The sequence below is a fragment of the Microplitis demolitor genome, chromosome 6, assembly GCF_026212275.2.
Source record: "Microplitis demolitor isolate Queensland-Clemson2020A chromosome 6, iyMicDemo2.1a, whole genome shotgun sequence".
NCBI lineage: Eukaryota > Metazoa > Arthropoda > Insecta > Hymenoptera > Braconidae > Microplitis > Microplitis demolitor.
In genome coordinates this window covers 6,591,472-6,619,411 of record NC_068550.1, presented here as the reverse complement: position 1 = coordinate 6,619,411, position 27,940 = coordinate 6,591,472, and the positions used below count along the sequence as shown (strand labels likewise).

Sequence of the window (27,940 nt, the reverse complement as noted above, 5' to 3'; positions counted from 1 at the left end):
AATATTAATCATAGTTATATTGTATTTAATAAGTGTTAATAATAATCCGTTGTTTTTTTTTTTAATTTTTATTTGAAATGGCGGGAATCCGCTAGATGGCAGTGTACTGTTGCCGCGCTAGCCTAAGGCTTGTGCTAGCAACAGACCTTTAAATTACTGATATCTTTCAAACTATTGAAGATACATTAAATTTAATAGAATACTTTTTTGTAGATAATTTAATTCTACATAAATAAGTATTCTATTAATTTTTTCATATGTTCAAATTTTACAGATATATTTGCTATGGAAATTTTATTAAATATAAAGTGATTAGATTTTTTGCGGTAAATTTAAATTGTATCTTTTAAATTATTAAACAAGGAAATTTTAATTTATTAATTAAGTTTTTTTATAAATAAGAACATTATATAAAAGTTTTTAAGTAATAAATTAAAACGTAGGATCAATAGTTTATAAAATAATTACGACTAAAGTTTATAGTAAGCATGAGTATGTTACATGTTTGCTACACTAGCCAATGGCTTGGGTAAAAAATTTATTTGATTAATATTATACTGTTATTGTTTATCGCAATTATTAATTGAAAATAGTAATGTCAAGTCGAAAAAATGTTAAATTGATGAATGTATTCGCATTAAATCCATGAAAAAAAGTGATATTTCACAAACCAAAAAAATTATTGCACCCTGTATATATATAACATTTATTAAAGATTTCATTGTTAAAAAATTATTTTATTTATTAACCTCCTGTGCATATCCTTCCTAAAAATGAGCGGGTCATCGTTAAATTTGAATTAAAAAATTTAGTCACTAGAAATCTTGGTAAATGTTTAGAAGTGGGACTCACCCATGTTTAAATTAGCAAAACCCTTATTGTGAGAAACCAGGTTGGTCATCATGCAATTGTCAGCGGATTAACGATGTATTTGCTTAAATTAAGTATAAAATAAGCATCAATATTCAGGTTTTTGTAATAAGGTCATAGACATGATATATTAATTTCTTTTTAATATTTTTCAATATTCCGTACTATACTGCAACAAATGACATAATTTTCGTATTATTTAATGTACTGACTCTTAAGTCAACCACCAACCTTAAGATACACGCCAGTTTGCCATAATCTGTGTAGTTTCGTCCCAAGTACGTTAACGGACTCGTCAGTAAAACAGGTGTAAAACAGTGTTGTGGGCTTCAGCCAGACACTATACTAGCAAAAGGAGTCAGACACCATCCAAACTACTTGCACTAAAATATTATGTGAGCTGTTGTACACATTAAAAATATTGAAATAACATAAATATGCTAATTTTCACAATTACAAGAGTTCAAAAATTACTTGTAACTCTTAGATAGACTTTTCTATCGCCACTGTCCATCTTACGGTATTAAATAAAATTACTTATATTTATTAGAAAAATTTATTTTTAAAAATTTGCATGATTTTATTTTATTTTTATCAATTTTTTACATCTCAATTGCAAGATTCAGATAGATATCTAGTGTTAGAGACAAAAACTCATATAGAAAATTTAATCCGCCGTAGCTGAACACATGGAAAAAATTTAATTATAGATGTTTAAGGTATAAGCACTTGAAACATTGAAAAATGTGGTCAGCTTGAATATAGATAATTACCGAAATTTTCGATAACAAAAGTGATGTTTTTTATTTGACATTCGAATTTAAAACAAAAGTTACTAAATGAATTATTTAACTGTTTTTTTTTTTTTTTTTTTTTTTTTTTTTTATATTTCGCAATACTTAATTGTTGACTCACTTAATTAATATGTAAATATCATAGAATAGTATTTGTTTTTTTCCTTATCTATATTATCCATTATCATGTAAGAATTATCTATAATAATTTTTAAGTCAATGTATTATTTATAAATGAGGAAATTTACAATGTATTTAACAGGTTTGAATTTCAATTGCGACAACTTGTTAGTCATGAGTTTAGTGGATTGAGTGTAGGGTAGGAATCGATACAAGGATACTAATAATAAAATTATGATCAAATAGTTGAATACATGCAATAGAATTAACTCACAATACGTGGTGACATTATAAGTACTACTAGTATATCTAATTTTAATCGTGTATAGGGTAGTATAGAACGTTTAATGGTTAAGTGTGTGGTGTATAATATAAAAAAATAATGTTCTGATCAATTTCAAGATCTTGACATTGAAATGAATAAAACTAGAAAACAATGCGGAATTTCGAAAAAATTTATCAGAGATAATTTGCAAGGAATGAAATTGTCTAAAAAAAAGTCCCTATGATGTTTTGCGATAAGTTTGATAGTTTCGCTGGAACAGTGAAAAGTTCTCGAAATTTTGCTTCAACCTCCAATAACTTTTGAACAGATGAGTTTATCAAAAAATGATAAGAAACTTTTTTTGTAAACCGTTTAATTCCCTACGAAATTGTATCCTGAGCTTATCTGTACAATGAGCCACTGCCGAGATATAAAATTTCAAACTTAAAATTTTATTTTTCCCATGTTATTTAAATGGGAAATTGAAAATCGCCATGAGCGACCTCTAAATATTAATGTCAAGAGCTCATCCTTTAACAGGCATTTTATTTCACCTCCCTGCAACTGTTTAAAAGGGAGTTTCGAGAAAAAAAAATAGTCCATTTTTTTAAAGTAATTTAATGTATAGTAAGAATATTTTTTATAAACTTAGTCCCTGGTGGATCCAAATTACGGTAAATTACCGCAATTTACCGCATTTTGCAGTAATTAAAATTATAGTTAGATAGATAGATAGATATATTATTTATTTGGCCATGAGATCGTAATCCCTTGTGGCCATACATAAGAATAAATACATTTTTACATTGGTTCAATTCATAACATTAATATTAATACAAATATAAAATATAAATTTACGGTAGATCAAATTAGTTTAATGAGTTCCAGTTATGGTATATCTACGGCAAATTTGTCGCATTTTATAGTAATTTACCGAAATTAGCGGCGTATTTATAGTAAGCACTGTATGCTTTTTTATTTTTAGTTTTTACAGTGCAATACTTTACTATAAAGTACCGCAAGGTTGCTATTATTTTTAAGGTGATCTAATGTAATTTAAACGGTTATTATACTAAAAATTATATTATTATTTTTACGGTAAATTACCGCGTCTACTGCCAATTTCCGGTGCAAATACCGTACGTTTGCCGTTACAAAACCATACATTTCAGTCACACCCCGTATTTTACCGCAAAAACCCATAATTCTTTCGAATACTGTAAATTACTGCAAATTACGGTAATTCCTGTAATTCGAATCCTTCAGAGAAATCATTACAAACTTCAACTATTTAATTTACTCCTGCCTTAACACCCATAACTAAAACTTCTAATTATCAATTAACTCATTAGCTATCAATTTTACATAAAAAATCTTTAGAAACATCTCTGTAGTAAATTAAATTGCTTGAAAAAAAGTATTCTTACAATTTTTTCGTAAATCCCTTCGTTAATCCACAATTTAAATTTGAAATTTAAATTTTATTATTCTGATTAACAAAAAAAAAAGCTCTTATCTGATTAATTTGTATCCATTTATAGTCACCTTCATACTTAATAAATAAATAATGTAGTAATTAAAAAATATAAATATGTAAGTATGAATAGCTGATATTTGAATATAATTACGAATAAATTACAGTTGATTTAAATTATAAAAAAATTTTTAATAAAACGCGCAAGCGTAAATACAAACTTTTTTTTTTTTTCATCTAATCTTCCCTCCCTCTTCCACCCACTCGATCCTTCAACAGTTTGTTGATTTATTTCAAATCCAGATGATTTCATATTTAATATTATCGTTAGTACAATTTTACTTTCAAGATTGGCAAGATCAGAAAAAAATTAATTAATTAACAAAAAATTTTAAGTGCAATAAAATTAAAATGAATAAAGATAAAGAATTAACACCTTTTGATAATTATCCAATAAATGTATCAGAAAATACGGAAATTAATTGTGAAAGTGAATTAAATAAATCTGGAGAAGAAATAAATAATGAATTAATTAATAAAAGTAAAGAAGAAATAGGAAAAATTAATGGACGGGTTAAAGAAGAAGAAGAAAAAGAGGAAGTGGAATTAAATCTTTTTACGTATAAATTTAAAAAAATTTTTTTAACGCAGGTGAGTATTTTATTTTTGATTAATTACTAGATAATTAATTACAAAATTATAATTATTAGAAAGATTCGGAGGGAAAAAATTCTGAAGAAAAATATGTCAAAATTTTACCAACTAAATTTAAAAAAAAACACTCGCTCACAATTGTGGACGCGATTTTTTCGATTTTGGTAATCGGGCCACTTGTTATTGGGCATTGGAGAGGTGTTTGGACACTGATGGATTTTTATCAATTACCGTAAGTAGTTTTTATTAATTACTCATGTAAATTAAATTTATTTTTTTTTTTTTTTGCGGTCGAAAGTATAAGAGTGTTGACTTTAACTGCGAATATCTTGTTAAGTATCAAAAATAGAAGAAATTTTGAGCATACCTTTTTTGTGGAGAATAAAATCCTCTACAAAATTGGTTTCATTAAATTTTTTGTAGGATTGATAGTTTGTAAGATATTTGAAAATGAATTTTTTTTTTAATTAACAAAATTTATATTCCGGATAAAATAATTTATTTTATTTATAACTTTTATTTTTATCATTAATTTAATGAAGTACCACAATAATAAATAATAAAAGATGACATTGATTTATGATAAGTATCATAAAAAAATAATCGATATTTAGTAATTGCTTTTTGTTTAATGAGATATCAAATAATCGATTTTTAAAAATATTAAATAGACATTCTGAAAAAAATCAATGGAATTTTTTTTTCATGTCTACTATCTACTAAAACACTTCCAATAAATTTTTGCCAAAAAAAAAAACTCAGCGCATAGTCAATTAGGCCCTTTAAGCTTTAAAATATTTTTTATTTCATCTGATTCCATAAATTACAACCCGAGTTACGCAAATTTGAATTTTCTGTTTCAGATTTTCAGGATTGATTTGTTTTATAATCGGGGCAGGATTGCACCTAAAATTTGTTTTATTACGCGAATTATTTCATTATCAATTCGCGGTTATTTGGCGCGATTCAAATCCAATTGGACGCGCTGGCTATCATTTTATTAGATTATTATACACGTATACATTTAGCGTGGCATGTAACATGCAGTGGCGTGGCGGATGGATTGTCTTGAGTTCAATCATGGGTGAAAACGATTGGTAATAATCAATAAGTAACTAATCATTATTATTATTAGAAACTATGAGTCATTAAGAAAAAAGTAATAATATAAGTTTTTTTTTTTTAAAAGGACTGTTTCCGTCGTGACTATTTTATTTGTCATCATACTTTTGGTCCTTCGATCCAGTAGAAATTTATTGGCGCCGCCGTTTATTATTGTCGCAGACATCCCAAACTATGTATTTAAATTTCCTACGAGGTATCGTAAGGTAAGTGCTTTATATTTGTTATTTAAATGGGTATAAAAAAAAATTAAATAAGTAAATTGATAAAAAATTGAGTGTAACGACAGACCAAGGTGAGAAGATTGTTGAAACTCGAGCTTAATTGAGTGACAAAAAGCGTCTGATTATTATTGTTATACAAAGACACGGGTTTTTATCGACAGGAAATGCCACTCATTATTTTTCAAGGTGTTTTATTATTTAAAAATCTTTTTATTCATTTTGCTATTAAATTGATTTTTTTCCTTTTTTTATTTTTATATATTTTACCACAGACATTTATCGCGATAACTTTTAAACTATTGATTTTACAACTAATTTCAATTAAGACTGTTTTATAGATAATTCTTTACAATTAAGTATTTTATTAATTTTATGTAGAAGAGGAGGAGAGGGGGGGGGCAAAAAGGAAGTACTGAGTTTTCAAAGATTTGAATACGCTAAATTTTTTTTTTTTAATAATATTCAAAGCAAACAAAAAAAAAATTAAGTTGCCATTAAAAAAAAATTTCATTTTGTGGGAAATGGGGTACCGCCTAAAGAAGATAAAAAAATAATTTCTGGATATTACATAAATTTTATTTTATTAAATATTTTTATAAGTAATTTACACAAAGAAAAATTACATTTTACATAATTATTGGGTACAAGATAACAAAAAAAAAAAAATTTTAATAGTTTTTATCATAAAACAAGTCATTAATACTTTTCGACTGACTCGATATTTGAAAAAGTTTAACTAAAAAAATACAAAATAATACCCAATTATAATTACGAAAGTGATTTCGGAATTTTTGAAAAACATTTAAAACAAAAGAAATATTTTGAGGGTACCCTGTTTTGCCCCCACCAACCGTATTTCTTATAATTTAAAATATATATATGATCCAAATTTCAAAATAATCAAACTTTATCTTTCTTTGTAGTGACGTGGAATAAACGTCATTTTGAGTTTTGGCCACAAGACCTAAATGACGAGCCTGTTCTATTGCGAACGACTGTCACAAATTTTCCGGTCAGAGTCCGTCATTTCGGACCGTCAAAAATTTTTTTGTCACAAATTTGGACAGTCGCACCTAGCTACATAATTTGTGACCGTCATTAAATTTTCGGTCACAAATTTGGGCTTAGTCATGAATTTTGTCAGTCACAACCAGCTAGATGATTAGACGCAAATTTTTGCAAATGATTGAAAAATTTATTTTTCCCTTCGTATTCTTATCTCGTGGAATTTTTAAGAAAATGACAGTTTCAAAATTTGAATTTGTATATACGTTAGAAGGGCGTTTGTAAGATGTCACCACAATTGTGACGGTCCGTCTTTTTATGACCGGAACACATCACTATTTCTTTGTAAATAAATGAATGAATCTTTTAATTAAAGTATCTTTTAAACTATCAATTTTTCGAAAAACTACATTGAATACTTTTTTACAGAGAATTGAATTTTCTAAAAAAAATTATTTTATAAAAATTTTCGTATCTCTCATATTTTCAGTGATATCTTTATTTCTGGAGCCATAACCTCAGATCATTTGTTTACCGACCTGCCTACTCAATTCTATCGGTAATAGAAGTGATCTGCAATTACCGGCTATGAGCGCAATTACCCTCCGATAATGAGTTAAAGACCTGCCCTACCGATCCCGGTAAATTTGAATGACAGATAATCTTAAAAGTGCGTCAGATAAGATAAAAAAAGTGGATTATTTAAAATAAATGATAACTACGTGTGCGTTAATTAACTAGTAAGGGATTTTGTGGTGCTGGTGGGAGATTTAAACCGTAATTAAAGATACAATGAAGGGGAACGTCTCTCAGTATCTCACTTGTTACAACAATTTTATAAATAATGTCCATCTCCCTCGATAAATATTTTTTTTCCCGGTGTGTATTAACTCCAGTGTAACGAGTATCTGTACTTGTAGTTAGTAATAGTAATAGTAATAGTAATAATATTGCGTATGTGAGTACACGAATGATGACAATCCATTGACACATACATTTATACCCGGTACTACTACTAAAGTTAGTGTTTAAGGTGAATATGAGTATTAGTATTAGTACTAGTATTGGTTGTAGCCCCGTGGTAGCTTGGTACGGTTAAGCCTGATAAAAGATAGCACTTGCCGAAGGGATCCAGTACTCATTCACTCGTTGCTCGACCTGGTTACCAATACCCAATTGTTTCAAAATCAAAATCGTTTTTTTTTTATTTTTTCTTATCCATTTTTTTTTGTTTTTAATTGGAGGAAAAAAATTATTGTGAATGTGAAGTGTTTAAATTTTGAAAAATTGAAATTTATTTAAAAAAAAAAAAATTTGGTTCATTGTAATTTTAAAAATGATTTATTGGAAAAAAAAATTTTGAGTCATGGAAATTAAAATTATTTTATAGTGTCATTAAAGTAATTTTAAAATTTATGTTATTTTTTAAATGTATAAAAAAAAATATTTTTAGATTTTATGAATAATTTAAGAGGAGTGTAATTATTTGTAATAGTAATTTTTTGATAGTAATTATTTTTAAGTTATTGAAAAGTGAGTAAAGTAAGAAGTCATGGTTAATTAAGTAATTGGTTTTGATTTAATTACACCACTGAAGTGTAATTTTTGTTAGTCATGGGTATAAATTTGTAAATACTCATTTTTTTTATTACTAAAGTAATTAGGCAAAGAAATTTTTTAAAATTATTCATAAAGTAATTACTAATTACTCGAAAAAAATTATAAGTGTAATTTATAATTTGAATGATTAAATTTTTTATAAAAAAAATTTAAAAGTGTAATTTGTAATTACTGAATAATTACACCCAAGAATAATTTAATATAAAAATTTTTACTGCTTAAAAAATAATATTCAAGTAATTACTAATTACTCTAAAAAATTACACTGAAGGTAATATTGTAATAAAAATAATTTGCGAAATTCAAATGAAAAAATTACATCCGAGTGTAATTATTAATTACTTTAAAAAATTACCAATGAATTGTTGAAAACAAAAAAAATTACACTCCCACAAAAAAAAATTAATTCAAATGTCTAAACAACCGACTCACTTAAATCACTTAATCCTCTTTGAAGAAGACAATAAAAAATGATAGACGTATCTAAATTGCTCAAAAAAATTGTAAACGCAATTAAAATTTCTTAGTTATTACTAAAAAAATTTTTAAAAATAATAATGGAATTTTTTTACTAATTAATTAAATAATAAGAAAAATTTAATTGATAATAAATAAAATAAATAAATTGTTGAATAAATTGAGAAATGAGCTTTGATGAGCAAGACTGGAGAATGGTCGAATTACGAACAACGACAACTGGAGTGTCATCAGTGACCCGGGACCATCGTCCTGTGACCCAGCGTTACAATCTCCACTACTCAGTGCTGACAATATTGGACGCAATATTTTCAGCATTTGTCGCAGCACCAGCAGTCGTTGGCTACTGGAGAGGAACTTGGAGTCTTAGTGATGCTTATATTTATCCAGAAGACCCATTTTGGAGCTTTGCGACCTCAATGATTCTCGGCTATGGTGGTTTATTTTTTTTTAATGTAATACAACATTTTTTAAATGACTTCTTACATCCTGATAAACACCGACTGTTGTATTATTTCGGGTCGCGGATCTATACCGCGATATTTGGTTTCTGCTGCGTCAGTGCCTGGCGAGGAGGCTGGTACGTTTTGCATCTTTACACTGAGCAAAATCCTAATACTGTTATTGCTACCACTGCAGTAGCACTGATAGCACTAGGTCTGATGAAAGGAATCAGAAATATTTCGGCGCCACCTTTTTCACTCAGTCTTGATTCCCATCCCGGGTACTTTGAAGTCCCCACGATGTTTAGAATCGACGTAAGTTTATATGTTTTATCACAAACTATTAGAGATACATCAAAAAGTTCTAATACTTTTTTTTAGGAAATTTTGTCCTCTATAAATTTTGTCTCTTTGTAATTTTTAATAAAATTGATAGTTTAGTAGATAATTGCAATTAATTATTTAAATATTTGTGGTAAAATTTTAGTGAATTATTTTCTTTTTGTTTGAATTGCTGATATCTTTTGAATTATTAAATATATGTAAAAAATCATATATATATTTTTTGTAGAAAATTGAACGATCTACAAAAAAGTAAACAATGAAATTTTCCGTAGAATTAATAGTTTAGAAAATATCAGCAAAGATACCAGTGAAAGAGTGATAAGATATTAAATCTTAATGTAAATTAATGAAAACAATAATATTGTGATAAATACTGGGGAAATACATTAACTAATCAGTCATAGTAACACATTGTAATTTATTATTATTATTGTTATGTTTTTAAAATTAATGTCGTCCATTAGACTTTAGTCAAATTTATCATGTTTATATTATACTTTTTTATCGTTAATCTGATTGTGATCCGGTGTTTAAATAAAATCCTATCTAATCTACTATTTTTAATTGTCTGTTATAATTAAATTAAAATTTATAAATTTATTAATACAATAAACAAATCACGGCTATTTTATTCTATTTATTAAATTTTTTTTTAAATTCCAGAATACAAGAGATTGGACCCTGTACGTTCTGGACTGCGCATTCAGTGTAGGAATCGTCGGTACTCTGGTGGTATTCGTATGGCGAGGAATATGGGTCCTATTGGACTTGCATTTATTTCCAGACAATCGTGAATATTCATCGATTTGTTCTCTGGTAATTTAATTTTGAATTTATATCATAAATATTTTTAAACTTTACGCGGACTTCAAGTAGAAATTTAAAAAAGTTGACGGACATTTTGAAATCACCGCCATTTTGCTGTTGATATTATTTTTAACCCGCTTAATATATATTTATCAATTTTTCATTTTTAAAATTAAATTTTGGTATTTTTTTAAATTTGATTTTGTAGTTTATTAAATTATTCATAAATTTCACTATTTAAGTATAGAAAAATTTAAATCTTAATTATAAACAAAAATGAAGACCCGATAAAAAAATATATATAACTAGAGGAAAATAATAAATATATTTGTTATTTGTATGACTGATTTTATGAGTAAGTGACTGAAGAATTATTTTCTTAACTTTACGCGGGCTTTTATTAAAAATTTAAAAAAGGTTGACGGACATTTTAAATTCACCGCCATTTTGTTGTAGATATTATTTTAAACCCAGATAATATTTGTATGTCATTTTTTTATCTTCAAAATTAAATTTTAGTATTTAAAAAAATTTCATCCTGTAGTTTATTAAATATTGCGTAAATTTCATTTTTGAAGTATTGAAAAATTTGAATTAGAATTATAGAAAAAAATGATTTAAGGTTCGAAAAAAAAAATATAAAACTAGAGAAAAATAGTAAATATATATATGTTATTTGTATGACTGATTTTATGAGTAAGTGACTGAAGAATCGATTATATAATTGAATATTCTCCAATCATACAATTGTAAAGGCACACGTACTGACCCGTATATTATTTTACTCCCAGTACTTAAAATTGTTTGTACTAGGTCATAGATTTTTTTATTAAAAAACTTTATTAGCAATTTTCAGTATAAAAATTGCTGTTTTAAAATTTAAAAAAATCTCGGTAATTAAAAGCAAAATTATTGGCGGTAATTTAAAAACATTATTTATTTATTTTTGAAGCCACATTAACCACGACACGTGACATTACTTTATGTTGTACGATAATACCAACCGGAAGACACCCACGTGCCAGAAAATAATCCAGAGAGTATTTTAATAGATTCTTCCGGATAGGGCATAAATTTTATGTATTAAAAAAATTTTAGCATAAAAATATAAAAAAAATTAACAAACAGTTTTTGAAAATCACTGAAATTTTTTTCCTCAACTTTTTAAAATTAAATATCTTTTAAACTATTGCGAATACGTTAATTATTGTAAATAACTTTTTTAAAGGAAATTAAATTCTCTATAAATTTGGTTTCCGCAAATTTTTTCCTACAACCAATATTTTATGAAAAAATTTAAATTAAAGTCTACTGCAACTAAGTTAACTAAAAATTTATTATCTCCAATACTTTAATTGCTTATATCTCGGTCCCCATTGCAAATGTGAAAATATTCACTAAAACATTTTTGATAGGAAATTGAATTTCCTAAAAGTTTGATCTCTTTATATTTTTCGATATAATCGATAATTTAAGAGATATCAGTAAAAAAAATAAAAATATTATAAATAATAATTTAAAAATTTTTTTTCGCGGGAATATTAAAAAAAAATAAGTGACCTATTGATGAATGAAGTGTTAAAAAAAATGTATATTTTAAGTTAAGAGCAAAGGAGATTACTTGGATATATAAAAGCAAGGTTTACTGAGATGATTAAGTAATAGAGATCATTTAAGTAGGTTAATTCACTACTGGATTCTTGTATATCTCCTCGATTATCATCCTCCTCCTCTCTTCTTCTCTTTATCTCTCCTCTATTCTCTTTGCAATAAATTTCCATCTCTTTCTTGTTATGTTATGTTATGTATTTAGCCATTAGTGTATAGAGAACTATTAACTTTATGAATGGACGCATTGAACTTGATCCAGTGCACTTGACCGAGTGTCCGTCAATGTCTTCAAGGTTCAATCTCTCGAAAATTCTCGCAGCAGTCAACAAAACTCTATTTTTTTTTATCATCATTTTTATTCCGCGTTGATTTCAGAAATTTATCTTAAATCTTTAATTGCCGATATCTATCGTACTTTCGAAGATACAGTAATCATTGTAATAAAATTTTTTGTAGGAAATTTAATCCTCTACAATAAAGTAATCAATCATTGTTTTTGTCAGATTCATATTTTTAATGATAATCATGATTCAAGATTAAGAAAATTAAATTACTGATTTATATAAATTTTTATCGGTCACTTTTACTGGCGATAACTTTTTAAATATTTGAGATAATGAAATTTATATAGAATACTTTTTTTTATAAAATTTAATGATCTATAAAAAAGTATTCTTTTATTTTTATTGTAAATTCAATAGTTTAAGAGATATTTGTAATTAATGTATAGTTGGTACTTGTTTCAGATAATTGGATATGTGATAGTTGCAGTTACATTTTGTTTGCAACCGGTAATGCGTTACGCTTGTAGCAGATTACAAGGACTAGCAAGACTATTGGCAGCAGATGCATTTTTACTGCTGAGTTTCATTGGGACCGTTAATGTGTGGAGAGGGATTTGGAGTATGCTGGACTTGTGGTTTATTCCAGAGGATCCAGAACTCTCGTGTTGGATTACACACGTCGGTTGTTTTGTGTTTTTAGGATTACTAAATTGCAGTAACTCTATTTTGGTACGTGGAGTTTATATAGATGCCGAAGAAGAGGAAGGGCGGTGTGTTATTTTTCCATGTCATTATTTACGATTATTTTTCAAGGTAAATTGAATTTAAAAAAGTTTTTTTTTCAGTTTCTTATAGAGATCTGTATGCTGAGTCAAATGAGTACCCACATCACTATATTTAAATTTAAAAAAAAAAATTTTTTTTTTTGAAAATCAAATTAGTGGAATTTTCATAGTTTGTAAATTTTATTTAATAGAGACTTTGATTCTGAGTTAAACGAGTACCCACATGCCCATACTTTAACCAACAGAAATTACAATAAAAAGAAAAAAAAAAATTTTTCAGATTGAACGTGAAAAGAAAGAAGCACGGCGTCGAAATCTAGTGAACATATCCCGCGACTACGCTTGCAATGACAACAACGGAAAAGACTTAGAAAGTGGAGCGCTTATAAACTGTACGACCCTACCGACAGTAATACCTTCTCAAGACCCCCAGGGGTAAAACAAAATTGAAAAAAAAAAATGTTTTAAAAACTGAAAGTGAAGTGAGTGTAAATATCAAGTGAGGTCACAAGTGTGTGAAATGGACTTTTTCATTTTACGTAAGCTAATAATTTACAAATTAACTAAAAAAAAAATATATATATATATATATATATATATATATATATATATATATATATATATATATATATATATATATATATATAAAATACATATCTTATATATTTATTGTTAGAAATTTGATGAGTCATGTATATAAAAAAATTCTTTAACTTAATATTAATAAATATAAAAATAATAGAAATTTGAGTAAAAAATGGAAAAAATAAAAAATTGAACCTTGAATAATAATGAAAATTATTTGACATAAAATGAAGTACAGACAACAATGTGGAAGTAAATTTAACCGTAACCTTCTTCGTGTCTTGTCCTCCCTAGTATCCTGAGTAGTTTTTTGTTGTTATACGAACAATTATTTAAAGTTTACCGTTCGGTAATTATTAATTAAGTAAGAGTTGATGGTATAACAATAGATGAATAGGGAAGTGTTTAAAAATATAATGCAGATGACTATTAACAACTGACCTCGTGCCCTGTTTTTAATAGGCTCAAACAATGACACTGAAATTTACCTACTCAATTTTTTCTTATATTATTATTGTTTTTTTACCGGCCTTTAGATTTAAATAAATTTAAAATTTTTATTTTTAAATTTCGCGCCAATTTATAATTAAAAATTTTTTTCATTTTGGGGTTGTTAACTTGAAAGGGCTTGAGATGCCGAGTAGAATGAGTGGTCACATGACTATATTTGGGCGGGAAGTTTTATAGCTGCGAAATTGCACTGGACGCCGTGGGGCAAAACTTATGTCCAGTTAAAAATTATAATTTGGAAAGTAATTATCACTTGATATGAATTTATATGGTTTATAGTATGTGTTTCTAGAGTGTTTAATCATTCGGGTATCAAGAATTTTGAAAATCAATTAATACAAATTTTTGGGCGCCATATTTGAATTTTGAATTTTGTGAATTTTGACAGTGATAACTTTCAAAAGCTTACGATTCTGAGTAAAATGAGTGGTCACATGACTATATTTGGACGAGAAGTTTTTAAACCACAAAATTATGCTAGAAGTCGCGGGTCAAAATTTCAGTGTGGGTTAAAATTGTAGTTTAGCGGGTATATATCATCAGCTTTGAGTTTTCACGGTGTCTAGTGTATGTCTCTCTGGTATAGAACAATTAGACATTAATAATTTTCAAAATCAGATTTTGAAAAAAATTGGGCGCCAAAATTTAAAAATAAACTTTTTTATCAAAATTGATCATTAATTAAATAAGAAAATATGAAATAATTTGTTTACTGAAATATTAATAATAAAAGTAAAAAAAAAAAAAATTTGAAACTTGGATGATGAACAATTGATTGGCAATCGATCGTCAATGGCCTGTTGGCCCTATGACCGCTAGTGGGGAATCTATTTGGGGCGACTTGTAGATCTCGTACGACACAAAATCAGTACGCATCGACACTTAAGGTGAGACGCAGACTTACGATTTTAATTTATAAAATAATAAATAAGATATACAGGAAGATATTTGTTTTGTTAATTAAATAAAATTGTATATTTATTGATTCAAATAAAAATAATTTAAAAATTGATCGTTTTCTATTCGGTAAAGCATTGAGGGATAGTTGCCGTCATAAAAAGGAAAATTACCTAATTATGGCTAGTGACGATCCTATTGCAAATGCACCACTTGCTTCTGTTGAGTTTGAAGTATTTGGAAAAGTTCAGGGTAAGTTTATTTCCACTATCCTAATTTTTTATTATTTTTAAATTCTGGCCAAACTATTGGAGATACAAAAAAATTTATTAATTACATTTTTATAGGCAATTTAACTGTCTACAAAAAATATTCTTGTCAATTTTCACTTAAATTTAATTTTTCGTATACGAAAAGTTTTTGTAAATAATCAAAAATTTTAATAAAAAAATAATTGATATTCTTTTCAACTTTAAATTCATTTTCTGACTTAAATATCAAAAATTTTAAAAAAATGATAAGAATAAATTTTGTAGAAAATTTGATTCTCTATAAAAAAGGTTCTTATAAATTTTTATGTAGATCTGATAGTTTAGACACTAGAATAATTTATTTGTCATTCGAATTTATTTTTTTGAATTTATTTAAAAATACTCATAATTTTTAAAAATAAATTTTAGGCTGTTACTTTACAAAATATACACGTGATTTATGTAGATCATTAGGAATTGTCGGCTGGGTAAAAAACAGTAAAACCGGTAGTATTTTAGGAAAAATGCAAGGACCTAAACCATATGTCGATCAAATGTAAGTAAATAGAATTTTTTTTTCTTTTCTATTCTTATCTTCAAAACTAATGAAAATACGTCAAAAATATATGAATACTTATTTGTAGAAAATGAAATTCTCTACAAAAACAATGTCCATAAAATTTTTCACACAACCAATAGTTTTGGAGATATTTTAAATTATCGATAAATTATTTTATTTAAAAATTTTTCTTATTTTCTTCATATATATTTATTCAGTACAAAGTAGTATATTTTTATATATATGATTTTACCTTGATATATTATGACTATTAGAATGATTACATATATTGCAAATAATGTATATCAACAGTAAATTGTAATGACACTAGTACGTCAAGATTTGTATTCGTTGAATTTGACCTCGGTCCCAAAATGCCTTTGGCCATTAGGTCACTGGCTTTAAATTATCTTTAATTAAGTAATCATGCTTGTTAAGTCGGAATTAATTTCGTTTATTAGCTGGTTTAATAATTAATAATTAATAAATATCGTAATCGGTGTGATCGCAACCGCGTATTTGAATTTAAAACGCAAATAATTATTTTCCGGGCCACGGGTAAAAATTTTCAAGGTTGAAATTAAAATGTTTTAATTATAAATAAAGAATAAATAAATAAACTGGCAAATAATCAAAAGGAAGTTGCGATAAAATAATTATCTTTAAATAATTATTTAAAGAACAATTGATGAGGAGTTAATATTTATATGTTTATTTTATTATTTTGGCTTGAATTGCCGCGGAAAATTTTGTAATTAATTTCTATCTAGTGTTGTTAGTAATAGACTAACATTGTTTGTCTATTTTGTTTTTTTCGCGGGGCCAGAACAACCAGCGGAATAAAAATAAATCGAGTTGGTCTGATTTGTTGCTAATTATAATTTTCTATCGCGACTTAATGAGAGAGTATTTTTTTTTTTATTTTTTTTAATTAAAAAAAAAAAAGTTTTCATTTATTAAGAAAACAATTTTGATTGTTTTACAAACTGTTTGGAAAAATTTTTGATAAAAAGTTTTTTTTATGAGAAAAATTAAAGTTTGAAAAAAACGCGGCAAGATCAAAAATTTTTACGAAAATTTGAATTTTTTAAAATTATTTACAGGGCCCACTGGCTGACGACTGTCGGCAGCCCAGGATGTCAAATTCATCACACAGAATTCACGAATTGGGAAACAATCCGAAGGACATCGTACCGAGATTTTGGAATACGTTTTTGATTTTTGATTTTTACTATCGATTAATTATTACTTATTTATAACTCATCCATGAATTATTTTTTTAATTTATTATTAATTTAATAATTATTAATAATATAAGATACTAAATATACTTATAATATCATAGAGATTAAAAATATTTTACCAAACGTCCAGGATAAAAAGGACAATTTCTTCCTTTGTATCTATTTTAGCGAAACGATTATTAACGATACGAATTTATTATTTATTTATTTTTTTTTTTTGTAAATTATTCATAATTATTTAAATTGATTGTTATAAATAAATAATTTTTGTCAAAAAGTTACTCCTAACAATTTTATTTATTTATTCTTTTTTCTTCAATATCTTCTAAAAAAACAAAGATACATAAAAAATCATTGAATACTTTTTTGTAGGAAATTTAATTCTCTACAAATTTGGTATCTTTCAATTTTTACGTATGACCAGTTTAAGAGTAATAATTAAAATTAATCAATGGATTTAGATTATTTTTGTGAAAAAAATAAAATTTATTTTAACAATCTCATTAATTATTTATTTAATGAACTATAATTCTCATATATATATATATATATATATAAGCCCTATATATGTAATTTGTAAAAACTAAAATTACAATAATAATTACCTATAAATAAAAAATAATAAAAACTTACCAATCGAATATAAATTTTAAAACAAAACATGATTATCACAGTCATCCCCAATCATAAAAATATTTAAATTTATGAATCAAAATCACCCGCTCTGATAAATAAACGTCGCATCAAGCATTAATTGCGCGTAGTGATAATCGTTGTGTGTTTCCGGTAAATATTGTGATATTTTTTTAATTAATTCGATATTATTCTCATTAGAACAACTTGTAATAATGATCCCTGGTAGATTCTACACCAGAAAATAAAATTAGTTGTAGTTATTATCAATATAATTATTAATTGATTGATTACTTACCAAATTTTCCAAATATTGAGTCAACGCGGGACTTATTCTTGACACCTCTTCTAATAAATCTGGTGATTTAGATAAAAATGCCATCATACGCAATCCTGCTATGGGTATCAGATTTACTGCGAGAGTTTCCGTGTCATTAATTGAAGTCATGACCTAAAAATATTTTAATTTACGTTTGAAAAATTCTTAGTTAAGTCTGCAAACGAATGGATTTTTTTTTTAAAAAATAAATTATAAAATTAAAAATATTTTTAATGATTGCACTAATAGTTTTTTTCGTTTTTTACATGGGACAGATTGGAAACAGATTAAAGACAGATTGGAGACAGATTAGAGACAGTTTGGAGACAGATTAAAGACAGATTGGAGACAAGCTACGAGACAGATTGGCGACACGCTACGAGACAGGTTGCAGACACGAGACTACGGCCCGTATATACGTATGCATAAATATATAAAATCCATATATATATATGTAAAATAATTTATGAATTAAATATTTTTTGTTGTGACGCTTCTTTCGCACACGAAATTAACATTAATTTCTATTAATCAATGATCGATTTGAAATACTCAAATTTTTTTCATTTAAATTTCACTTCAAACAATACACTGATAATCAATATATTTTTTATTTAATTAGTAATTCACTTTTTTTCTACTAATTAAATTCAATTGTGAATTCAAATTTTCCCGGGTATATTGCAAGCGCTCCAGTGCGCCAAGCGGAGAATCCGAACAGACTATAACTTTACTATCATAAACTCGAATTATAAAATTAGCCTGAAGATTTTACTGAAATTCATTTTACAATTTCGTTTAACTCTCAGTTGACATCAACTGTAAGAAATTTTTTAAAAATCTGTCTTAGCAAAACTGCCACCATGTGTCCTTTTTTCTGTGAAAGTTTCAATTTTTTTTTAAATTAATCATTAAAATTCTAATAAAGTTATGGCAGTTGGAAGCCATTGAAAATTTTTTAAAGATGGGGGGGGGGGACTGGGAATGGACTTAAGTTTGCAAAACAATGGACTTTTCTTCCTCTACTTGGTTATGATTGTCCTTAAATGTGCACTAACGCGCGTGCGCAGTAATGGAAATTGTAAAAAATGGTGGTTGGAACCATCATTCTTTTATGAACTCAACTATAAACATTTTTACATAGTAAAAAATTTACGTAAATAAAAACTAACTTCTTCTGCAAGACGATCGAATCCATTGACGTAGAGCTGACAAATTTGATGAATCCTCAGTTTATCGCAGTCTATTTTCCACATGGAAGCTAAAACTGTGCACTTGCTCATCCACTGGACAGCTTGTTTTGAATCAACGCCATCTTCCGTTGTCTCTTGATGAATTGACTCCATGGATGCCGTAATAATCCGGTAGAGAAAATCTAACCTTCTGCTGTCTCTCTTGTCATCGTGGTACCAAGTGAAAATGAACTTATCGGTGATGTCTTGGAAAAAGTATCTGCTAGTCTAGAAGATCAAATCCATTGGCTTTAAATTCCAGTGACAGAATTAAGTAAAAAAAAAATTGTAATACTTACAACTGATTCAAACAAATTAGTCATCGGCTTGACAGACTTAATCCCAAAGAACGCGATCATGTGCAAGACAAAACCCAACTGCAGGTGCAGCAGAATTAGGTCGTAGCTCCCAGGAACCTGAGTAATGGCCAGAGCAGCAAAAGCTTGAGGGCCCGCATGTCCTTCCCACATTTCCTCAGCCTTGAAGACCGCGTTCTTGTCCTCTTCCATCACTTCCGCGTCCAGAAAAATGTCCAAGAAGCTGACGCAGTGTTGAAGAAAGACCGTGGTTTGAATGTCGGACAGTCCGACTTCTTGAGCGCACAATCGTTCCTTCGGAAGTTTTCCCAACTTATTCATCAATTTAGCGGCAGCTTCCATCCGCTTCTTGATGTGAACCGTCCAAAGCAGGCAGCAGACACCCTGGCGCATTGATTTCATGGGTATTTGTTTGAGTACTGATAGAGCAGCTTCAAGAATCTCGAGTCTGCTGACGTCGCGACTCCAGGCCATTACGTACTGCCATGTTAAGTTAGCCAGAAGAACGCTACTGGTCAGACTATAAGGAAAATGGTGTTTAAGCAGCGCTATTTTGTCCAAAATCTGGGCCAATGATGACGAGTCAGCTCGCGCTTCATTTCCGATTTCCACGGACTGGTTTATCAAACTGACGGCTTCTTCTTTTGTAAGAGGTTGCTCTTTAGCTTCTTGTGTATCGGCAGCGTCTACTTGGAATCCCGAGTCAAATTCTACGTCACTAGTATCAATGAGACGCGAAGGATCGACTCCAGATGTCGATAGCCACTTGGCAACTATCTCGGAAACGGAACCTTGACCTTCAGCAATCACATTTCCTAGTGAAACTTCCAGTTTCTCGAACGGCAGAGCCAGGAAATTGGTCGAGTCATCAATCCGCGGTCGCTGGAGGGTTCGATTGAGGATCGCGATGTCTTCTAGGTTCCCTATTAGCAGCGTGAACTGACAGACATCTTTGCTGACGTTTTCCCAATCATGCGGGTCATCTGGTTTCTGGTCTTTGACGTTACCATTCTTTACATCCAGAGCTTCCTTCTCGCTGGCTTGACTCTGGTCTCTTGTCGCTGACAATGTGATCGCGACACTTCGGCAAGCCAAAGCTGCTGTCAATGCTTGGAGCGGATTCACAGACTCAGTTAGGATTTGTCGGGTGTCTTTCCACCAGGGAGATACTTGGTTGTAGCCCACGCAGATTTCCTCAGCATCCCGGTTGCAAATTGCGTGTAACAAGTCAGTGAATCGCTTGAGCTGAGTCTTCAGAGTCTTTACTTCTACGGGTCGCTTGTGGAGCCAGTAGACTAATGCCAGTTCCATAAAAGTCTTGCCTTGGATGCCACTGTCTTCTGCGGCGGCTTTCCAGGCCTCTATTGATTCATTCGAATCCATCCAGCCTTGATAGATCAGTTCCGATATCAATTCCTTCTTATCCTCGGTCACGTCCTTAGCCAGCGTCACTTGGTTGCACCCGAAATCAAATGACGAAATAAAATCTACGAATCCTCCTTTGAATGTCACGCGCGCCCTAGACTCGGTGTCTTCCAAACTCTGGACAAGTTTAAGAATTCTTGTGATTTCACGGGGAGATGACAGCAAAATGGCCGCCAGATCCCATTCCGATTCATTGGGCGCAACTTGTTCGGCTGATGGTTTCCTAGATTTTAAATACTTGTAGAAAGTAACCACGTGTTTTATTTGGGCGCAAAGTTGCACTAAAGGTTTTGTAGTGGCTTCCATTTCCTGATCGACTAGTGCGTCATTAAAAATGGTCGTTACACTTAACAAAACGTCTGAAATTACATGTTTGCTGGCCATCAGAGTTTCTAGAACCTGTTGCCTTATTTCGTTGGTTTTTAAATCTTTACAAATATTGCTAACCTCACTTACTAGTTTGTCCTCATCATAATCCTGCTCGCGTATGAAAGTCTTTAGTTTCTTAAACAAATGAATATCGCGTGCGCGCTTGCCGTTTGTGTTGCTCAGTGCAAAGTGGAACGGGACCAGAATTTCTTTGAGACCACCCAGTGGGTCTAGAAAGACACAAGAATACGCTGGGCGGTTGGGAGAAGTGGGCGCCACGTCATTGAGACCCAGCAGGCCGTAGTTTATGTACAGAAGCCTTCCGTTTTTACTGGCCGAGAAAGTCGTGATCTTGCCTCCGGTCTGAATTCCCCAGATGTCAATTACTCCCTTCTTGGGAGCATAAATCACCAGGAACAAGGCAGTGCGTCTTTTGCTGGTGACTTTAGATCTCTTGTCTTCAGCGACTTCTATCCACCCACACTGGGCATCTCGGTAACCCTTCCACATTCTTAGAGCCAATCCCCGGCGATTATTTATCAGAGTGACTCTACCCATTGCGTCAGTTATCACTGACAGCGACTTATTGGGACTTACTATCAAGGAATCGCCTTCGCGCATGACGTCACTGAGCCCGAAGCGACAAGTCATCGCTTCTGCGGCTTCCTGAACAGGACCTTTGGGTTTCTCAAGGCTGGGCTTGGAACCACGGAACCAGGGAACGGCGGTACCGATTTTACCGATCGCGTTTGCTAGCGAACTGGCCATCGCGAGAGCTACATCTGATAAAACTGGAGCAGCGCCACCTTCTAAAGCAAAATGAAATCCGACATAAGGACGCTTGCCGGTAGCCATAACTAGGTTATGTTGCGGCGCGCTGGAACGATATGAAGCATGAAAACCTCCACAAATTGAAGCCGTCATCAAGTGATCAAAGGTATTGACTGAAGTGGTCCCAATTACTTCGCAGTCATTGGTCACATCTTGGTCTTTGAAGCCGAGCTTTTTGAATGTTAAACAAGATGGCGGCTTGTCACTACTGTAGTTCGCTTGGACACGTGCCAGATAGTTCCGACACGCGCGGAGGGTTGAGAAAAATGGAAAGCCAGGCAAAATACAGACTACTGATTCATAAATTATGTGGAGCTCTTCCGAAAGTCCAGTATCTCCAGTATGCCGCGGAGAAGTAAGCGACTGACATTTTAAATTGAGAATCGGTTCGTTGTGTAATTGTTCTTCCAGAAGAAGACACCCAGTTTCGGTATAACAGCGCAGGTACCCGGAGCTGAATCCTACCAGAGTACAGGTCCAGTCCGGGCCGCTGTTTGATTTTCCTAGAGATATCAGCGGAAGACACAGAATCGAGGTTATATATTCCGGTGCCTCGGGTACTAAACTTCCGGTCCATGATATATGAAATTTGTTTTTATTCTCCGATGGTTCTTGTAGATCCCATTTAGCTGAAATTATTGTTTTATTGATTGAATATATTTTTAATGATTACCTGCATTGGAATTTAAAGTTTCAGTGTCAAGTGTCTAAACAGATGACAAGTATCAGAGTTTAAATTGCAAAAGTTTTCAGTTAATGAGTGTGAATGTAGCAGACATCAGACAAATTTAAAATTAATAATATATAGACTAAATAATTAATAAAAGAAAATTAAAAAAAAAATGCACATTTAAAAAATTAAAAAATTAATTAGTGCATTTTTTAAATATTTGGTTTTTTACAATTTATCATTTTTTTAAAAAATTCCAAAATTATTAGACGTCGGCTAACTTCAGCATCATCTTCAGTTAGCGGGCAGAAACATCATTTGTTTCTTTCCAAGTTAGATACCGCGCGCAATGAGGATTTTTTATCATAGACTGAGAGAAAAAGGCATGGTTGTGGTAACTAGAAAGGGATGGAAATGAAAAAATAGTCATCTTAACTAATATTTCTAATTTCTTGAACTATTTAATATTACTTCTCAGAACTTATACTTCAGCAGAATCACAAATGTTTCAGCAATTGTACTATAATAATAATTTCATTAATTTAGAATCATTTAAGTTACTAATTTTCTTTTTTTCTAATATTTGTTCGCAGCATTGGACTGAAATTAGTTTGTTTCGACTGACTGTAGATACTGAAACTTTATAAGTATGAATGTAACTGACAATTGACAATTTTTTAAATTTTAAAATAAATAATTAAAATGTAAGTAGAGTAAAAATTTAAAAATGCGTATTTAGATAAATGAAATGATGTCAATTAATTTATTAATTTATTCAAAAGTCATGTATTGTCATGTCTGCTATATTCACACTCATAAAACTAAGTTTCGATGCTGGCATCACAAAAAATAATTTATCCCAAGTACTTACAAGTCAGAATAATTATATTTTTATGTAATGCTAGACCTAAGACATCTCCAGCTGATGATAATGATATCACAGCATCCTGTAGAGGTAATTCATTTTTTGGAACATGATCAACTGTAATTAAATAAAACAATTAAATCATTAATTAAATTATCGACTCAGTAAAATAATTTAATAAACACTTACATTTCAAAATAGAATTTTCAAATAACAATTTTTTAACCTCACTCACATCATTTATTAAAGCAATACCTTTTATTTGACACGACATTTAATTGTTTAAATAGTTAACAACAAATAGAAAAATAATTAAACTTTTATATAAATAATTTTATTTTATTTATTTAATTAATTAATTATTTAAATAACTATGAGTAATTACTATTTAAAATAATCGAACTTTGGACTAAATTATTTATTTACATACGTCAGTTTCTTTATAAATTATTTTACTGTAATTGCAACAATAAATAATTTAATTTCATAGGTTACTTAATAATAATAACAAAAATAAAATGACGTATCAAATTTTATAAAAACAAACATTTAATTGTCGGTAATAACGCGCGCGCTTGATAAAATAACTTTCAAAGCCGCGCGCGCGAAAATTTAAAAAATTCACCCGCCTGTCCTTTACTACTAGACATTTTAATTCCCCGCCATCTGGCGTTCAAATTTAAAAATCAGAAAATCAAGATGGCGCTCGCGCTCGTCTAGAGCCAGAGCAAATCGATAGTTTTTATTGTTTATTATTTTATTTTATTATTACTATCACTAGTAAATATTTAACTTATTAATTATTAATAATAATAATTAATTTAATATCTGAGTAATTAAATAATTTAATTAGTAAAAAATTACTAACCAATACATCGATCATCAACGAATTTGACAGCTCGTTAATTAAAGTAAAAAAGTGGATTTAAATGTCAGCTTAAATATTTATGTAATTATTTAAAAAAAAAAAATAATTGAAGAATAAGTGAAGTGAACTTCTGTTAGATGAATAAAAAAAAACAAAACATTGAAAAAATTTCTAAAATTATTTTGTATAAAAATGTCATCATTTGACGATCAGACGAATAATGTAGCGAGTAGATTTTCCGAGTTAAGAATGTCGAGTAATAATAATAGCAATGATAGTGATGCTACGAGTTCAAGTAATAATGATGATTTTGTTGGTAATAGTAATAGTAATAGTGTTAATAGTAGTGCTACCAGCAATGCAAATTTATTGTCATCGCCTCAAAATATGCAGAATCCTGGAAATGTCACTACGACATTCTCCTGCACAAGAAGGGCTACTACTTTTGGGTGCGATGACGAAGAACCCTCGACATCAACTACTAGCAATGTTTTAGTTCCTCGTGATGTGTAAGTTTTTTTTTTTTCATGTATTTATTTAATTTTTTTTTTTGAGGTTATAAAGTGGGCGGTAATTAATAATGAGTAATTGAGCTAGAGTATTGATAAGGAAATTTGGAGGCCATATTTTTATTCCTGATAAAATTTCTTTGAGTTTGAGTACCCACATCGATATGTTTGCTTGAAAAAAATATACACTGAAAAAAATCACCGGGGTAAGTCCAAGCGGTGTAGGTGTTAAAATCAGCGGTGTTAAATTTCAACATCGAAAGCGGTGTAAAAATAACGTCGCCGCCGGTGTAAGTATTCTGTACCGGTGCTAAAACAAAGTCTCCGGTGTTAAAATAACGCCGTCACTGGTGTAGATATTCTAGACCAGTGTTAAAATAATGCCGCCGCCGGTGTAGATATTCTTTACGGGTGTTAAAATATTTTATTTTGTGAATATTTTTACTTACTCGATCACTATACTTGTTAATAAATGATATTTTTTATTAATTTTCATAAAGAACTGACATTTTTTGTGTTTTATGATCTTTAAAGTTCATTCTCCAAGCAGACGCAGTTTACCCCGCTTTTACACCGATTACCTTGCTTTTACGTCGATATTACTCCGTTTTTGCACCGGTTACCCCACTTTAACACCGGTATTTTTAACACCGGTGAATTACTCCTCCTACACCGGTGTAATTTAATTTTTACACCGGGCGGAGTTAAAATGAGTCCATTTTTAACACCGCTCTTTTTACAGTGTATATATTTGGGTGGTTCGTTTGGAACGACTATTTTTTTTTTTACTCCCTCTTCAAAAAATTGTGGTAGAGGTTGAAAAAAAATTTCGTGAAAGTTGCAGCTCTTAATTTTAATTTTGAATACTTTACATTTGATTTTGAAGTTTTCTCATTTAAAATACACAGGAAAGTTTGGATTATTCAAAAATTTTTGGACCTCACATTAAAAAAAAATAATATTTTTATTTGAAACAATGTTCTCTTACTATAAAAAAATAATAATAATTAAAATTTATAAACTAGACCAAGTAATTCAGCCAACACTTTGCATTTGGAAGCGCGTCCACACAACGATCCACCAGCGGAAGTTCATCAAAATTTACCTCCGCGACAACCGCAGCCACAGCTTCAAGCTTCATCCCAACTGTACAATTGGCAAGGCACCAAGACGACTATGAAAGAACGGTTCTCATTTTTATTCAATAATGAAATTTTATCAGACGTTAGATTTTTAGTGGGTCGAGTTGGCCAGCAGCAACGTATTCCCGCCCACAAATTAGTTTTATCATCCGGAAGCGCAGTATTTGACGCGATGTTCAACGGAACTCTGGCAACAGCATCAGCAGAAATAGAAGTACCGGATGTTGAACCAGCGGCTTTTTTGGCAGTTCTTTTATTTCTTTACACCGATGAAATTCAAATAGATCCGGATACTGTTATGACTACCCTCTACACCGCCAAAAAATACGCGGTCTCACCGCTGGAAAAACACTGCGTTGAGTTTCTGCGCAGTCATCTCACCAGCGACAATGCATTTTTATTATTAACCCAAGCCAGATTATTCGACGAACAACAGTTGGCGGCAGTTTGCTTGGATACCATCGATAAATTTACGACCGACGCTTTAAACGCCGATGGATTTACGGACATCGATATTGACACATTGATGGTCGTGCTAGAGAGAGACACTCTCAGAGTTAGAGAATCCAAAATTTTTCAAGCTGTTGTCAGGTAATTTTTTTTTTTCACTGTGGTAAAACGGGTCGTTTAAAAATAAATTTAAAAAATTATAGATGGTCAGAAGCTGAATGTGTGCGCCAACAATTGCCAGTAACACCTGAAAATCAGCGATCAGTACTAGGCCGAGCATTATCATTAGTACGGTTTCCATTAATGTCCGTCGAGGAATTCGCAATGGGTCCAGCTCAATGCGGTTTACTGACTGACCGTGAAGTTAATAAAAAATTATTAGCATTAAATTGATACTTAATATTACGAATGAAATAATTTATCGTATTATTTTAGGTGGTATCATTATTTTTATATTTTACCGTAAATCCAAAGCCGGCAGTTGGATTTGAAGCTATGCCGCGTTGCCGTATGATGGGCAAAGAATTAACAGTATGTAGATTCCAACAAACAGACAGTCGTTGGGGTTACAATGGCACTAGTGACCGGATCAGGTAATAAAAATATTTATTTTCTGTATCAGAAAATATTCGGATGATATTTTACGTCTCTAGACAGTTGTAATGACGATATCTTTTGAAATATCACAAATATGAAAAAAGTCTTAAGAACATTTTTAATAGAGAATTAAATTATCTACAAATTCGATATCTATAAATTTTTTCGTAAACTCAATAGTTTTAAAGATATTTGAAATGCAAGTTCTGTTTGCCGCACTAGCCAATGGCTCGTGAATAAAATATTTAAAATTTCAGATTCAGCGTAGATCGGCGTATATTTTTAGTTGGTTACGGTGTCTATGGAAGTGTCCACGGACCAGCAGAGTACGAAGTACTTATAGAATTAAGTCACACCGCATCGAGTAAAATAATAGCTACTAATTCAACGAGTTTTAGTTGTGACGGCTCTAATTATACATATCGTTTAATGTTTAAAGAACCTATTGAAATAATAGCAAACACTATTTACACAGCCTCAGCAACATTCAAAGGCCCGGATTCTCATTACGGCACGAAAGGCTTGCGCTGCGTTTCCGTAGACTGTTCTAATAGTGGTAAAGATTTTATTAAATTCCAATTTAGTTTTGCCGCCGGAAATAATAACGGCACTTCAATCGAAGACGGCCAAATTCCTGAACTCATTTTTTATACTTAAGCATGTATTACTATTATGATTATTTAATAAATAATTTTAAAATTAAATATACCTATATTTTTAAATATTATATATATTTATACATCAGTGCTTGGGGTTGAGTGGAGAAC

General features: G+C 30.0%; 4 protein-coding genes across 5 annotated transcripts; 3 read left to right on the top strand and 1 right to left on the bottom strand.

Moving 5' to 3' along the window:
* Positions 1–72: 72 nt before the first annotated feature.
* Positions 73–24,114, bottom strand: LOC103579866 (rab3 GTPase-activating protein non-catalytic subunit). Of its 2 annotated transcripts, XR_001345042.2 has the most exons (8): positions 23,797–24,114; positions 23,614–23,724; positions 19,430–22,701; positions 19,071–19,358; positions 17,878–18,030; positions 17,580–17,811; positions 853–1,253; positions 73–767 (listed from the first exon to the last, which is right to left on the bottom strand). XR_001345042.2 is itself a non-coding variant. In XM_014439356.2 (6 exons), exons 1-6 carry the CDS (start codon positions 23,879–23,881, stop codon positions 17,662–17,664), a joined length of 4,059 nt encoding a protein of 1,352 aa, XP_014294842.1. In that variant the 5' UTR covers positions 23,882–24,114; the 3' UTR covers positions 17,511–17,661. The 2 variants fall into 2 exon arrangements, 1 of the variants encoding a protein (XP_014294842.1); XM_014439356.2 differs by lacking the exons at positions 73–767; positions 853–1,253 and having other exon boundaries at positions 17,511–17,811.
* LOC103579864 (uncharacterized) lies at positions 8,334–13,460 on the top strand. The gene is made up of 4 exons (XM_008561422.2): positions 8,334–9,383; positions 10,077–10,229; positions 12,578–12,928; positions 13,181–13,460. The coding sequence occupies exons 1-4, from the start codon at positions 8,793–8,795 to the stop codon at positions 13,337–13,339; spliced, it is 1,254 nt and encodes a 417-aa protein (XP_008559644.1). The 5' UTR covers positions 8,334–8,792; the 3' UTR covers positions 13,340–13,460.
* LOC103579865 (acylphosphatase-2) lies at positions 14,774–17,113 on the top strand. The gene is made up of 3 exons (XM_008561424.3): positions 14,774–15,144; positions 15,573–15,699; positions 16,806–17,113. The coding sequence occupies exons 1-3, from the start codon at positions 15,072–15,074 to the stop codon at positions 16,918–16,920; spliced, it is 315 nt and encodes a 104-aa protein (XP_008559646.1). The 5' UTR covers positions 14,774–15,071; the 3' UTR covers positions 16,921–17,113.
* Positions 24,115–24,313: 199 nt separating the features above from the next.
* LOC103579863 (BTB/POZ domain-containing protein 1) lies at positions 24,314–27,881 on the top strand. Its single transcript, XM_008561421.1, has 5 exons — positions 24,314–24,984; positions 26,010–26,717; positions 26,780–26,939; positions 27,012–27,169; positions 27,431–27,881. The coding sequence occupies exons 1-5, from the start codon at positions 24,668–24,670 to the stop codon at positions 27,828–27,830; spliced, it is 1,743 nt and encodes a 580-aa protein (XP_008559643.1). The 5' UTR covers positions 24,314–24,667; the 3' UTR covers positions 27,831–27,881.
* The last annotated feature ends 59 nt before the right edge of the window (positions 27,882–27,940 follow it).

Excerpts from the sequence above, each read along its gene's own strand:
- LOC103579866 (XM_014439356.2), bottom strand. The coding sequence starts at position 23,881 with ATGTCGTGTCAAATAAAAGGTATTGCTTTAATAAATGATGTGAGTGAG. Across the intron at positions 23,725-23,796 it reads TGAAAATTCTATTTTGAAAT|TTGATCATGTTCCAAAAAAT; the intron begins GTAAGTGTTTAT and ends ATTTAATTACAG. Across the intron at positions 22,702-23,613 it reads AAATATAATTATTCTGACTT|CTAAATGGGATCTACAAGAA; the intron begins GTAAGTACTTGG and ends CAATAATTTCAG.
- LOC103579864 (XM_008561422.2), top strand. The coding sequence starts at position 8,793 with ATGAGCTTTGATGAGCAAGACTGGAGAATGGTCGAATTACGAACAACG. Across the intron at positions 9,384-10,076 it reads CCACGATGTTTAGAATCGAC|AATACAAGAGATTGGACCCT; the intron begins GTAAGTTTATAT and ends TTTAAATTCCAG. Across the intron at positions 12,929-13,180 it reads ATTTACGATTATTTTTCAAG|ATTGAACGTGAAAAGAAAGA; the intron begins GTAAATTGAATT and ends AAAATTTTTCAG.
- LOC103579863 (XM_008561421.1), top strand. The coding sequence starts at position 24,668 with ATGTCATCATTTGACGATCAGACGAATAATGTAGCGAGTAGATTTTCC. Across the intron at positions 26,940-27,011 it reads GTTTACTGACTGACCGTGAA|GTGGTATCATTATTTTTATA; the intron begins GTTAATAAAAAA and ends GTATTATTTTAG. Across the intron at positions 27,170-27,430 it reads GGCACTAGTGACCGGATCAG|ATTCAGCGTAGATCGGCGTA; the intron begins GTAATAAAAATA and ends TTAAAATTTCAG.
- LOC103579865 (XM_008561424.3), top strand. The coding sequence starts at position 15,072 with ATGGCTAGTGACGATCCTATTGCAAATGCACCACTTGCTTCTGTTGAG. Across the intron at positions 15,145-15,572 it reads AGTATTTGGAAAAGTTCAGG|GCTGTTACTTTACAAAATAT; the intron begins GTAAGTTTATTT and ends AATAAATTTTAG. Across the intron at positions 15,700-16,805 it reads AAACCATATGTCGATCAAAT|GGCCCACTGGCTGACGACTG; the intron begins GTAAGTAAATAG and ends AATTATTTACAG.